Genomic DNA, 14,163 nt, shown 5'->3' with positions numbered 1-14,163 from the left:
TGTTGTTGTTGTTTTCTTTTTGTTTTTTGTTTTGTTTTTTTCAAGGCAGGGTTTCTCTGTGTAACAGCTCTGACTGTCCTGGAACTTGCTCTCTAGTCCACGCTGGCCTCGAATTCACGAAGATCCACCTGCCTCTGCCTCCCAAGTGCTGCAATTAAAGATGTGTACCACTACTGCCCGGCTTACTAGAGCTGTTTTTAACTGATCCATATTAAAATCACCACAGAGCCGTGGAAAAGATGTCTTTGCCCACATAAACCCACTGCCACATCCCCTGAGATCTTTCTGTGCTCTGCTTTTTCCTAGGGCGGTAGGAACAAACATTTGTTTAACCCCAGATAGAGCACCGAGATGGACCAAAGAGAGGGTCCCGTCCAAGTCTAGCTTAGTGAACCAGGAAGTTTAAGGGGTTACTCAAAGAGGCACGAGGGACTCACTGGCAACTGCATCATGGGAAAAAAGCCCACCAAGCGCAGGTGATAAAGCTGCATCCCTGCAGCTCTGTTATTAAAACCCCTCCCTCGTCCACCTTGGAGGAAGTAGCTGCACAACACAGTTCCATACTAGGGTCCCGGATGCTGGTTAGGTCTTAAGAGACGCCATGAGGTACAGCAAGGACGGGGGGGGGGGGCGGGGGGGGCGGTGGCTTGTTGAGCATGCGCCAAGTCCCGGGTTCAATCCCCAGCACCATGATGATGCAGAGACGTGGTGCTGTGCCTTGAGGAGTAAGCTCGAGAGATAGGTAGACAGGGATGCAGATGGAGCGAGTTTACCAGATCCTTTAAGCCTTGGTTTCTCATAGTACAGGCCACAACTCTTCATTCTCTCTCCGTTGTCTACCCCTTTGTATCCCCAAAGGCCTTGCAGATTGTGCCGGGTGTGCTCAAAGGCTATATAAGTAACAAGAAGTCACCCGCAAGTCTCTCTTACCATTGAGGGCATTCTTCTTAATTAAAAAAAATTAATTAATTTTTGAGGGCATTCTTGAAGGTATCAGTGGCAGCTAAGAGTAACTGGGTGACCCAGGTACAGGGGAGGAAGGTGTAGGAGAGAGAAGGCAGAGCGACAAAGGTTCCGGTCACAAGGGGTAACACTAAGCTGCTTGTCCTTGCAAGGAATTGGAGACGTTTGCAGAAATACTTTGCAGTGTCCTCTTAGAGAGGAAAACTTTTCAACGAGACTTAAAAAAAAAAAAAAAAGAAAAGAAAAGAAAAAAAAAAAAAAAGAAATCTAGCTTGGCTGCTTTTCTCTCTTTTACTCAACTTCTTAAAAGTGCCCCTGGCTGTTTTCTGATGTTCTATATATTATAAAATAAGAGACAGCCTGGAAGCTTTTTTTTTTTTTTTGAGTGTTACAGTTTGGAGAGATCACAATCTCTCTGAGAGGCTGGACTCTCCTTCCTGTGGGGTTTGAAGGCTGCCCACAGAATCCTACAGCTAAAGCTCTGTCTCTATGACTGTGGTTCCAACGGCCCAGTCTGCTACTGTTTCATTTTTTCATTCTTATTTTCATTCAGCTGACAGCGAAGTCGGAGCTGATCTACCAGTTTGTGGGTTGTTTAACACGAGCCGTGGAGAGCTATAAGCAGCGCATGGGCTGGCTCACCAGCAGGAGCCGGCAGATCTTTGGTGTCATCTTGGAGCAGAACATCACCATAGTACTGGATCTCAGTGACATTCTGACAGAGGAGCTCAATCTGTGCCGGGATGCTCTGACCATGGTCCTCCAGGAGCAGGTGGCCCTCGTCACCAAGTTCAACATCATATGGTGAGTTCCCAGTGGAAACATTTGCCTGTGACACTTCACCCCCGACTCAACACATTCAGAGTTGAGGCGCAGGCCTAAGGCACCCAGACTGATGACAAAGGAGGAGGATTATCCTAATTCCATAGAATATACAATTTCAGCAGAAAGCCCACGATGAATTTATTATTCATCTTAGGGAACCTTTATTTGCTTTTCTCAGGGTACCTTAGATTTCATGTTAAGAGTGATTTAGAAGCTTACTTTTCTGCAATCCGCTCACAGGTCAAAATATGAGATTATGAATTACATATTCATATTGTGTGTTTGTATTGAAGGTGCACATCTCGTTTCAGAGTGGAAAACAAGATTAAAGGCCACAACTTTTGCTGGTTTTTTCCCAGACTGAATTTGTGACACACATTGGCCTCTCCTATGAGTTTAAACCCCTTTAATCAGAACAACAGGTGGTTGCCTTTCTAGAATTTCACATAGTTTAGAGTTTTATGATGGATTATTTATGGATTCTTAGAGCCCCGGGAATGTGAGTTCCAAGGCTAACTTCTCAGCCCCGCCAGTGGTTGTACCTCCTTGACAAGAAACATCTGGAGAAGTGGGTGGGAGTGTGTGTGGGGGGAACATGCCTAACTGAGATTTTCTCAGTTGAACAATGCACTTTTATCTAACTAGGGGGACACCTTTGTGGGTGGTGTCCCATCCAGTCTAGAGCTTGACTTTTGCCACAAGTGTGTTACTGAAGGAATTCAGTTATGATGTGCACAAGGCCTTTACTTTCTTGGACAGTTTACTGCAGCATGTGTGCCACTCAGTCAGATCTCTCTACCCAGAGAAGCCCCACCAAGGGCACACAGTGTGGGCCAGCACTCCCTGAGGCGATGGAGCGTTAGCAACTGTCAAGCCAATTAGTTGATATTTAAACAAACTAAATTCAAATGGTTCCTCTTTTCTGAGGTGAGGGTGCCCTTCAGTCATTTCTAAAATACGTGGTTTAAACAAATGTTCTCAGGATTTTTTGCTGAACTAAAAGCAGTATTAAATTTGAGGCAGAAAGAATAGCTGGAAGGACTCTACAAGGACAATGAAGACAGTGTCACTTGGAATAAATTTTTTATTTTTTATTTTTTATTTTTCCGAGACAGAGTTTCTCTGTGTAGCCTTGGCTGTTCTGGACTCACTTTGTAGACCAGGCAGGGGAATAAATTTTAAAACAATAAGCTGCTACCAACTTGGAAACCATAATACTATAAGTTACCATAAATTTGACCTTGATAGAAGATAGTTTCATACACCCTGCCTGCTTATGAAAATCCTTTCTCCTAGCATTTGTGTGCGGGTGTAAACGATCCTGTGCATATGAGTGAATATGAAGACGTGTGGAGGCTAGAGGGGTCGTCCTCATCACACTCTGCTATATCCCTTGCCCCCTTAAGACAGTCCTTCATGGAACCTGGAGCCCTCTGATTGGCTAGACTGGATGGCTGGCAGGCCCCAGGGTTCCTCCTGTCTCTGTCTCCCCACTATTGGGATTGCAGTGTATGCTGACATATCTGCCTTTTTATGGAGGTGCTAAAGACCCCAACTTGGGTCCTCACTCTTGCACAGCAGACGTTTTACTAACTGACCATCTCCTCAACATTTTCAAAGCATCAGTTAGCACTTGTACTGTTTGCTTGGCCCCATGTAGCCCCAGTTGTGTCTCCTGGTCACTAAGTCTGTGGAGGTCATAGTGCTTTGAAACCATGCATTATGCCCAGCGTACTTTCCTGAACAAGACAATGTGTCTGGATTGGCTCACAAGTTTTCATAGTAACTCTCGGAGGACTGGCAGTTTGGTGACTTTTGGTAGACACTAAAGGCTGACACTCCCATGGTAGCATCAGTTGCTGTCTGGTGACTGCTACATATGATTCCTTTCAGGGTTTCCGAAGAGCCAGTGAAATGGCAGGAGTGTGCCACCGCAGTGACTGAGCACTCCATAGCGGCTGCCGTCAGTTGGGTTGAGAAAATGATGTTTAGGCCAATGGCTGTGAGAGAGGTTAGCTGCCTGGATGCCCTGCTGGAGGCTGGGAAAGACGGAACTGTAAGTGTGCATTCATGGCTGGCCCAGGTCACCGAGGTGGCTTCAAGCTTAGCTGTGTACATGTTGTGTCCTCGCGCTGCTGATCTGGGCCTCCTCCTGCTCGCTTCTCAGAGATGCTAGCGCTGTCGCAGAGGGTACCTGTCTTAGCGTCTGGTCTGATTGCTGTGATAACATACCCCAGTAAAAAGCAACGTGGGGGGAGTTAGGTTTATTTCTGCTCATGGTTCCAAGTTCTGGTTGTCATATGGGGGATGTCACAGCAGTAGGAGCTTGAGGGAGCCTGTCACCTTGCACCTGAAGTCAAGGGCAGAGAGGGGGGGGGGACCTACACTGGCTCTCAGCTCACCTCTTTTATACAGTCCAGGACCCAACCCCAGGAAATGATGCTGCTCACTTTTACCTGGGACTTCCCATGCCCATCAGTGCAACCAGAACAACCTTCCACAGATATGCCCCAGGCCAGCCTCATCTGGACAATTCTTCATTGAGCTGCTCTTCCCAGGGGATCCTGGATGGTGACAATTGACAAAACTAACCAGCACAATCCCCAAAGCATAATCCTGTTCATTCCTGAGCCCACTAGTCTAGAAGGTTCCAGGCTTCAGTGAGGGCTTTGGCAATGGCAGAGTTAGAGCAACCAAAATGGGACCCCCATACCCGCCCTGTGAGCCCTATCTAAGCTCCTCTGCGGGGTTACGAGGATAGAACCTTATGTGCGGGCAGACTGTACATCTCCAACACATTACTTCTATTCTCTCCTTTCTGCTGATTAGAGACGTGAATCCCCATCTCTAGGGAACAGAGAGAAGTTGGGAGACTCCTCAAAGAGTCCCGGGAACAAGGAACTAGGGTTTCCTCATCACCCATGCTCTGTATCCTAGCAGTGATGTCAGCTTTAATTGTCCACTTGACACAACATGCAACCGCCTAAGAAGAGTCTCAGTGAGCCCAACTGGATTGGGCTTGTGGATGTGTCGTGGGCGTGTCTTAGTTGATATGGGACCAGCCCACTGTGGGCAGCACCATTACCTAGGCAGGGCACCATGAATACAAGTAAGCGAGCATGTGCTTACTCATTTGTCTCTGCTCTTACTGTGGATGTCACATGACTAGCTACTTCACGGTCTGTCGCCTTCATTTCCTGGTCCGTTCCTGGACTATAACCAGGAACTGTGAGCCGAAAGAATGACTTTCTCATCTAAGTTGACCTTTTGTCAAGATATTTTATCACAGCAACAGACATGGAAGCAGAATAGCACCCAATCGGATGTACTGACATAGGGTTTTGATAGGGACCTTTGATAAAAAAAGCTTCTCCTGAGAGAAGTACATAAGCTGGTGCCTCGTGACTCCTTCAGCCACCAGATATGTTTCTCTGAATGACACTAGTGATGAATCTCCTCAAGACAGTGATTCAGTGGCAAGGGATTTCTCTGCATGGGAGGGATTCCATAGCCAACATCAACTCCTCCAGAGGGGGAGGTCTGCTTGCCTTTGAGATATAGATGCTGAACACTTGCTTCCTCTATTCTGGAAGATGGGGGACTGTAGGCTTCAATCTTTATGTAGCTGCACCCAGGAGTCCTCTCTTTACTTACTTACTAAACAAACAAACAAACAAATGCTGGCACACTCCTATTGGCCACCAGCCCATGTTTACCAGTGCTAAGGTGATGGTTTGAAATTGGGACCACATTTATTTTTCCTTGCAAAGCCAGCTGAACATGTGTTTTCCATTAAGGAAGAACCAAATACAAACCGTTTTGTTCTTTGGCTCTTCAAGTCTGCTTTGATGTCTGCAAAATTCCAAGTGTCTAGATCTTAATAGGCATTCAAAATGGAATGTTTCCCAGGCCTGGGATTTGTGTGTGTGTGTGTATGTGTGTGTGTGTGTGTGTGTGTGTGTGTGTGTGTGTGTGTGTGTATGTGTGTATGTGTGTGTGTGCAAATGTACCCACACAGAAGCATGCTCTTTCTTTGTGGACTTGGGTGTACTGATGACTGCTGACTCTGGCCATCTGATAAGCCTCCTTCTCCAGATGACCTTATTTTCCTCCTTTCTTCCCCTGGGTTCCTTCCCACCTTAGGAGATATGAACAAACCAGTGAGTGCCAGGGGGCCCTTTAGAAGAAGGACCAAAAAAGGTGCCTGCAGGAACTGGCCACCACATTCTATCTGTGGCCCAGAGCAAATTCAAAACCTACACAGACCACAGAAGTCCTTCACCGATATAGCCTCTTCCTGGGTGAACTCAAGGAAATTTCTAGTAAACACATTTTTCCTGTGCATGAGGAAATGGCAGACTCCTATGTCTTGTAAGAGTGAAAATCGGTATGCATGTGTGTGGTGGGTAGACCGGTTCCCCCGAGGGCACGCTCTTCTGCTCCATGCCCCTCATGACCACTGCAGAGAGTCTCGGTTCATTCATGTAGTCCGTTGGGAGGAGAAGAGACTGAGATGCCAGGTCACTTTTGGAATAGTGACTGTAACCATCTATCCTTTTCCTACTGATGACAACCTGTTTTGTGTTGTCTTCCTCCATCCTTGGGTCCCGAGACCCATAGGCACCAATATTCAAAACTTAACACGGAAGCCAGTGCTGTAGGAAGCCCATATGTGGGGGAAAGCATCGGCCTTATCCAGCACTGGGCTTAGTAGCCTGGAAGAATGAACAAGACTGGAGCTCTGAGCATGGACCTTGGGGTCTAAGAGGAGCCCAGGTCGGATGCGGCAGTCTGTTTAAGTCATGTCTCCAATACCAGCAATAGCAGGGCACAGTAGAAGCCTGAGCCATCACTGTATCCTGTGCCAAAGGCCGGGGTTCATGGGAAAGGCAGCCCGTGAGCTATTGGGGCAGTGCTTGGAGGTGAGGCCCGGGTTCCTCAGAGCCCAGCTGTGCTGACAGGCACAGGGTTCCCATAGCAGGCTGTGGAAACTTGGGGCCACACAGGGCAAAGGAAAGGAAGAGCTGCTGAGCCAAGTCCAGGGTCCTGGTTGTCTGTGACTGCTATCAGAGATCCACTCATGCTTTCTGAAGGCCGTTTGCCCCGCAGGCTGCCTGGCTTTCTGTTTTTGTGTACCTCAGCCTTTTTCCTCACATACCTGGTAGGCATACATTTAGATTTGGGGTTTTTAAAAATCCTATTCACAGGGAGACTAAGCGAGTGAATTAAAGATAGAATTTTCTTGTCCTTTGAGGGGCTTTGCCCTTCTGATTGCCAGACTGTCCATCTGTAAAATTGACATCTCATTTGTTGCAGTCTGGACAGATGTAAAAAAATTTTTCATTGTGACTAACCAGGGCACTGCAATTGTGTGTTGGACAGTGAAGGAACGAAAAGAAAAACTGTCCATATGATTGAGTTTGGGGGCCTAGGTATTGGCCTTGAAAGGCATAGAATGGAAGTTTGAGAAGTGGGTGGCGCTGGGTCAGGCAGGTGAGTTTGCTAAGCTTATAATGAGTCTGGTGGGAACAGTGGGTAGAACACAGACCTCAGAGCCTGGAAGGCCAGAGAGTCAGGCGTGGTCCAGGGTGTTAGGAGGGGTCCAAGAAGCCAACTAGAATTGATCCCAAAACTGACCAAAAGGAGGAGGTCATCACCTTGAAGGGAATCAGAAAGTCAAGACGGTCCAGGGCTGGTTTAAAATGCTTTCGCTATCTGAAGAGAGAGGCAGTGTCTTTGCTGGGCTTCCTCACCATGTTTTTAGGGTGCCCTCCATTTTGTTTCTTGGAGAAGGAAGATTTTATGCGTGAGGCTTTGGGATGAGAGCCGGCCTGGACAGGTGGTGGAGCGGGTAGCTGGAGTAGAAGCCGCTGCTCCTTGTCTGTCTGTCTGTCTGTCTGTCTGTCTGTCTGTCTGTTTCTTCCTTCCTTCCTGATGCCTGGAAGGGGCCAAGGTCTCTTCATCTGGGCAGAATGCAGGTTGCAATGAAACAGGACATAAAGACGCCCTGTCTGTGTGTACCTGGAGTCCGATGATTGACTGGACTATCTGTCAGCCCCAGGGGTCCCCCATTTTTTTTTTTATCTCCAGCACTGGCATTATAGGTGCTCATCACTGAGCTACTACAAGGACTGGTAAGGAAGAAGCATGGGAGGGGGCGGGGCTTCTCTGTGCCCCTTGGAGGACATAGTGGCTGCAGTAGTCTCGTTCAGGTTCTCTGCTGCAGATGTAGGCTCCTGACCAATGGGGCAACGAATCCAGAGTCAACCCCCTCTCTACCAGGGTTAAAGATAAGGGGGGACATTTATTGGCCAGCTTCAGCTCACAGGGAGTTGAAATTAAAGCATAAATAAGTCATGGGCTCGGTGCTCTGTGTTGACAAGTCCTATGTCAACTTGACACAAGCTAGAGTTATCCGAAAGGAGGAATTGAGAAAATGCCTCCATGAGACCCGGCTGTAAGACATTATCTTAATTAGTGATTGATGGGGGAGGACGCAGCCCATGGTGGGTGGTGTCATCCCTGGGCTGGTGGTCCTGGGTTCTATAAGAAAGCAGGGTGAGCAAGCCAGTAAGCAGCACCCCTCCATGGCCTCTGCATCAGCGCTTGCTTCCAGATCCCTGCCCTGCTTGAGTTCCTGTCCTGACCTCCTTCCATGATGGCCTACGATGTGGAAGTGTAAGCAGAAGAAACCCTTTCCTCCCCAACTTGCTTTTTGGTCATGGTGTTTCGTCCCAGCAATAGAAACCCTAACTGAGACAGGCCTTAAGGAAATGGTGAAGCCTGTTTCTCACCACACAGTGTAGTATGGTGCGTGTGTATAATGTATGGGGTGGCATGTGTCTATGGAGTATGGTGTGTGTTTATGGTATGGTGTGTGGATGGGGGTAGAGTGTGTGGGTATGGGTAATGCATGTCATATGGTGGCTGTGGTGTTTGTATCGGGGATGGTATGTAGTGTGTGTGTTATGTTTGGCATATGTGAGTGTGACCTGTGATATGTGGCCTGTGTGTTTGTTAGGTGTATGTGTGTGTTGTGGTGTATCTTACGTGGACCATATGCAGTGTGTGTGTGATAGTGTGGTGTGCAGTATGTGGGTGTACGAGTGTATATTGCTTTTGACATGGATTGCCCATTCCCCATTATACTCTAGCATGGCAAATGTGTGGAACACATCTTCCTGAAGTCAGGACAGCTTCACATGCTTGGTATGTGTGAGTGTGATGTGCAGTTTGTGGGCGTGCTTGTGTGTGTATTGCTTTTGATATGGACTGCCCCATTACCCATTCTACTCTGGCATGGCAGATATGTGCAACACATCTTCCTGAAGTCAGGACAGCCTCACCTCCCCAGGCCTGTGTCCCTTAGTGCAGTGACAGCAGAGGGCCAGCCAACTGGGAACACACCCTCTTTTCTGCATCCTCATTCAGATTGACACCGGATGAGTCTATGCTCTAGAATTTGGGCACCACCTCAGGAAGTGGATAATCGTATGCTTCTCGCCTGCAGTGGCTGCCTGGGCCAAGACTTCCCTTATTTCTTGACTTGAACACAGCCTTCCTCTCCTGTCTATGTACCTGTGGGCCTAGAGGCAGCTACTCTCGAAATCTGCCAACTGTATTCTTCTTTGTACAGTACCTGAGAACTGTGGCCACTGTCGAGAGACTTTCCTGAATGACTTACTTGCTGGCTTTGCCTCCCGTTGTCACCATAGAACTCTGAGCACACGTTCTCTTCTTTCTGTCTACACCCGCCCCCGCCCCCGCCCCCTCCACTCCACTCTTGTAGCGATTAGGAAAGGTGTTGCTGGTGAGTCTGGTTCGAGGCTGTAGTGTCTGCGGCGGGGCCGGAAGCCATTGCCTTTGGTGCCTCTGTCTTGCAGATCGAAGCCGTTTACTACTTTGTGGTGGGGAAAGTTCCTGAGGAGTCCCAGGAGCTTCTTCTCCAGAGGGCTTTGGAGATCCCATATCCAATCTGCACAGTGTCCTTCAACGCCAGAGGAGAAAAGACTGTAGCTTTCCTGAAAGATCTGAGTGCCAAGACCCACAGCAGGTAGGCAGAAGAGGGACAAGGGCCTGAGAGTGGGTGGCCCACTTACAGGTGAAGGTTCTTGCCCAGTATGCCACTGCGTACAGTCTCCATTGTCAGTGTACCCTTTTTGTTGTCAATCTGGCTCTTCTCTTTTGCTGTCTTGGAGTCTTGTAGCCTGGAGATGCTGCCTTTTCAGTCAGCTAATGCCTAGAGACAAGGACTAGGCTCTCACACCCAGAGCCATCATCACCACAGGGCCAGACACTGGACAACTGGAGATCTCTTTGCATCCCAGAGCTTACTGAAGTTGTACACAATAGCCAGATTTTTTTAAAAAAAATATATAGGGTTTTTTTGGAGAGGGAATTGTTAGTGATATTGAGGCCTGGACTTAGCCCTTATTGAAACTGTAAGCAAGCTGGGAATACACATTTTTACCCACCATTTTGTCTAATAGAGTTGGGGAAATGCAGTTCCTCGCCCACAGCCCCAGGAACCCTGATTTTCCACATCTGAAGAGGGTTAGGGCTCTTTGTGTGTAACGTGACCTGTGAGAGTCTGCACTCACCGCCCTAGAAGCTCTTCAAGAGAGAAAGACAGCTGGCAAGATTCTCCCTCTGGCTTGTCCTTGCCTCCCCTCTCCTAGAGAACATTTTCTAGAAGGTTCAGTGCCCAGGGAACAGCATACCGTAGGCAGCACTGATCCCGATACTGACTTTTAGCTCCTCCATGGCAGAGTGGTGGGTTTGCATAAAAAGGTCAGCTGGAGGCCGGCCTGCGCGCTCTGGGCCCTCACAGGTGAGCCCAATACACAACCCTCGGTGCTTCTGTGCGCTGCAGTGTGGGCTCAGGCACACGATGCCTTCTTCTGTTATGCTCTGGGCTGCTGGGCCCAGCTAGAGGGCAGCGAAATGCCAACTAGAAACATCACATTTTTCTGGTCTTAGCTCACAGGCTGCCTGGGCCTTGGGCTCTCCGACTGGACTGGCTGCCCCACTGTAGCGTCCAAGGCTGCTTTTGCGTGGAAGTCAGTGTGGGTGTGGGCGCTGTTGTAGAGCGGCATGCTCCAAAAAGCTTTTCTTAATGGCATTTCATCCCCTTTGAGGGAACTTCTCCCGTGTTCTCTTTTCTAATCTGGAGAACAGATATAAGAGGCTGGAAGGTTCCAGACACTCAAGGCCTTCGCACTTGGGGTTCTGGGCCTGTCAGGACAGACCTCGCCTGTCCCCTGTGCCCAAAACACTTATACCTTGCCCGGTCAGGCAGTCACTAAAGGGAGGGAGCTGGTCATTTCTGTTTTAGAAAGTGCCTACAGGAGGCAGGCACAGCAAGGTCTCAGAACAGGCCTCAGGAATGGTCTTGTCTTGTTCACTGTGCCAAGTCTCACCTGAAACTCTTTAGGGAAATGACAGGCTTTCCAGAACCCAGGAGGCCCCAGGCCGCTCCCACTATTTACTCACTTATCTGCCCACTCCAAGCGGCAAGGCAGGGTTCCCTGAGCTGAATTAGCTGACAAGGCAGAGGCGGATCTCTAAGCAGCCCTTAAGACTTCCTATGCCAATCGGAAGCTAATGTCCCATCATTAGCTTGACTTCCTGGGTTACAGTTAGGGGGTTTCGGGAGTGCAATTTCAGGGCTGGGGGTGTAGCTCAGGGTGCCTGGTCAGTGTGTGAGAGGACTCTAGCATTGCACAGAAAAGGGGAAAAGAAAGAGAAAGCAGAGAGTAGCCCATCACCTTGCCAGACGCCAGCAGCTGCAAGCGCTACCGTGCAATGAATCCTCGGGGGATCTTGTTAAAGTCCCATTCTGACTCAGCAGGTCCAGGCGGGAGCCTGGGATCACGGATCTCTCAGCAGTGCCCAGGTGACACTGCTAATGTTCTTTGGACCACACTTCAAGCTGGCAGGCCCCCAAAACGTGTCCACACAGGAATTCTTTTCATTAAACTCCAAACCCGGGGACTGTTTGCTGAGCTGCAGTTGACCAAGGCCACTCAGCAGGAAGCACATTAGTCAAGGCTGTCTGTACCACCCCCAGCTTTCAAAGCTGAGCCAGTCAATGCTAATGGCAGCTAGTGGGGTCCCTCCTTTGATGCCCGGGCCATCACAACTGTGTTGATGTGATAGAGACTTAGAGACAAAGAGACAAAATAACACAGGCTGTCACTTTCCTAAGGTCAAGAACTACCATTTGGTTGAGCCAGTTACTGTAACGAGAAACCTCATCACTGAAACTCTCAAGCCGTTCTTGTGTGTGTGCACATGCGCACGCAGTGTATGTGGAGAGGCCAGAGTCCATGCTGGGCCTTCTGTCCAGTCACCTGCCACCTTGTTTTCCGAGACAGGGCCTCTCAGTAACTTGAAGCTCACTGACTCGGTTCGGCTGGCCGGCCAGCAAGCTCCAGGGGTCTGTGTGTGTCCATTTCATCAGTGCTGGGGTCACAGATGTACGCTGCCACCCCTGGCTGTAATATAGGCACCCGAGCTCAGGTCCCCATGCTTCCCCAATAAACACGCTTCCACGCTTGGCGTTGGGTGTAGAGCCATACACCCGTCGTCCCGCTACTTGGGACATGGAGGCAGGGGGATCGCTTGAGGCCAGAACTTCCAGACTAACGGAGCAACATAGTGAGGCCCGGTTCTGAGAAAACAAAACAAATCAAGATGTGGAACACCGAAGACAGCAAATTGAGAGACTTGGTAGGCACGTGCCTAATCCAGCCCGCTTTTCGTGTTTCAGATCCCACGTCTTTGCTGAGAGAACAGACTGTCTAGAGTTCTCTGCGTTTTCCATAGAGGAGGTTGACAGCTCAATGACGTGGAATTCAAGGAAACTGAAAGGGAGAGTCCCGCCAGGTACCCGGAATCCTGAAGGAGCAATGTCGTTTATAGCCTTAGTCGTTTCAAGCAGCCTGTCATACAGTTCAGAAATAAAGGACAAAGTCGGGACCATCCATACCTTTTTCTTATTTCTGTGGCACAGGAGCACACCCACTGGAGTTTCATAGTTAATTGCTCTGCCTAAAGACCGCTTTAAACGTGTCACTCACAGAAACAGCCTAAGTGATGTGTGCTTACTGACATGGGAACCTTCTAGAGACTTGGCCCTAGCCATGCTATTCCTAGGGTTTAGTCTAAGCTAGGCAGAGCCACCCTGCAGCCTGGGTTATCTGGGAGGCTGCATGGCAGGGGGTGGGGGTACGGGGGGGGGCACGGTCCTTGTAGTTCTCAGGATAGTGGCTCTGTGCTTCTTGTGATGGAAGCAGTACTTTTGGGGTGAGCCTGCCCTTGTGAGGATCAATAGAGACTTGGATGGAGGCTGAAGGAGCCGTATTTTTCATTCAGGAATGTGGTCCAGTGAATGAGGTCACAGAATCAGAGAGGAAGGGAGCTGTGATTCAGAAAGCCAGTGATGGAAGGGTACTCAGAGCGCCAAGTGGGACTGATGAAACGGTAGAATGCTAGGCAGGGAAAATAAAACCACTGAGTAACTACAGGGAAGGGCAGACCTGTCTGATTGTTGCATGACACGGCACAGCATGACATGCAGAAACTGTGGTGGCTTGAATGTGATGTCCCCCCTATAGGCTGGGGTAACTGGATGCTTGGCCCCCAGCTGGTGACACTGGAGAGGCTTAGTAGGTGTGGCCTTGCTGTGAAGTGTGTCACTTGGTGTGAGCTTTGAAGCTTGAAAGCCTCTGTCCATCCCTCTGCTTCCTGCTTCCGGTTTAAGATATGGGCTCTCATTTTGCTGCTGCAGTCACCATGCCTACCTGCTGCCAGCAACAGGTGCCTCCGTGATGGTGATGCACTCTTTTCGCTCGGAAACCTGAAGCCCAAATAAACCCTTTCTTTAGAAGTCGCCTTGGTTATGGTGTTTTACAACAAGTGGAAGATAACCGAGAGGTTTAAGAGAGGCAGTTCCTGCCTCCACCCTTCTGCTCAGGTGCAGCTGTTAAATAGGCTTCTAGTTTTAGTGCAAGGCGAGGGCGACTCCTTCCTTAGAGGGAAGGAGTCCTTGTTTCGCTTAACAGCATTGCAGAAGCTCGTAGGAGAAGGGCGTTTGCATCATCAGCTAGGAGTATCAGGTCAGAAAGCTTGTACCCGACACGCACCTTACATATTCAAAATCTCCGTGTCCCAGAGACCGCAGACCAGGAGAGATTTCTGTAGAGTACCTCTCTAGTAACTGGCATCTTTCTCTGATCGTGAAGTGGACATGTCCAGAGAGTTTGAGGACACGATTGGTGCTCATTGTGCTGGCTAGCGTTTTTTGTCAACTTGACACAGTGAGTCATCTGGGAGGGCAGAACACCAATGGAGGAATTGCCTTCATCATACTGT

At 49.1% G+C, this 14,163-nt stretch overlaps 1 protein-coding gene across 7 annotated transcripts in view; it reads left to right on the top strand.

Annotated features, from left to right (window-relative positions):
• Positions 1 to 14,163, top strand: part of VWA3B (von Willebrand factor A domain containing 3B) — a 185,507-nt gene that overhangs the window by 27,673 nt on the left and 143,671 nt on the right. For all 7 annotated transcript variants that reach the window (XR_014773982.1, XR_014773983.1, XR_014773984.1 and 4 more), the window contains 4 exons: positions 1,517 to 1,767; positions 3,682 to 3,844; positions 9,672 to 9,841; positions 12,560 to 12,675. Coding sequence is in view for 2 of the 7 variants with exons in the window: in XM_084754603.1 (XP_084610729.1) it covers positions 1,517 to 1,767; positions 3,682 to 3,844; positions 9,672 to 9,841; positions 12,560 to 12,675 (700 nt within the window). In the remaining 5 variants the exon portion in view is untranslated. The remainder of the gene's footprint in view (positions 1 to 1,516; positions 1,768 to 3,681; positions 3,845 to 9,671; positions 9,842 to 12,559; positions 12,676 to 14,163) is intronic.

Source organism: Acomys minous (genome assembly GCF_964271855.1).
Source record: "Acomys minous genome assembly, chromosome: 13".
Classification (NCBI taxonomy): Eukaryota; Metazoa; Chordata; class Mammalia; order Rodentia; family Muridae; genus Acomys; species Acomys minous.
This window is presented reverse-complemented; position numbering and strand designations above follow the sequence as displayed.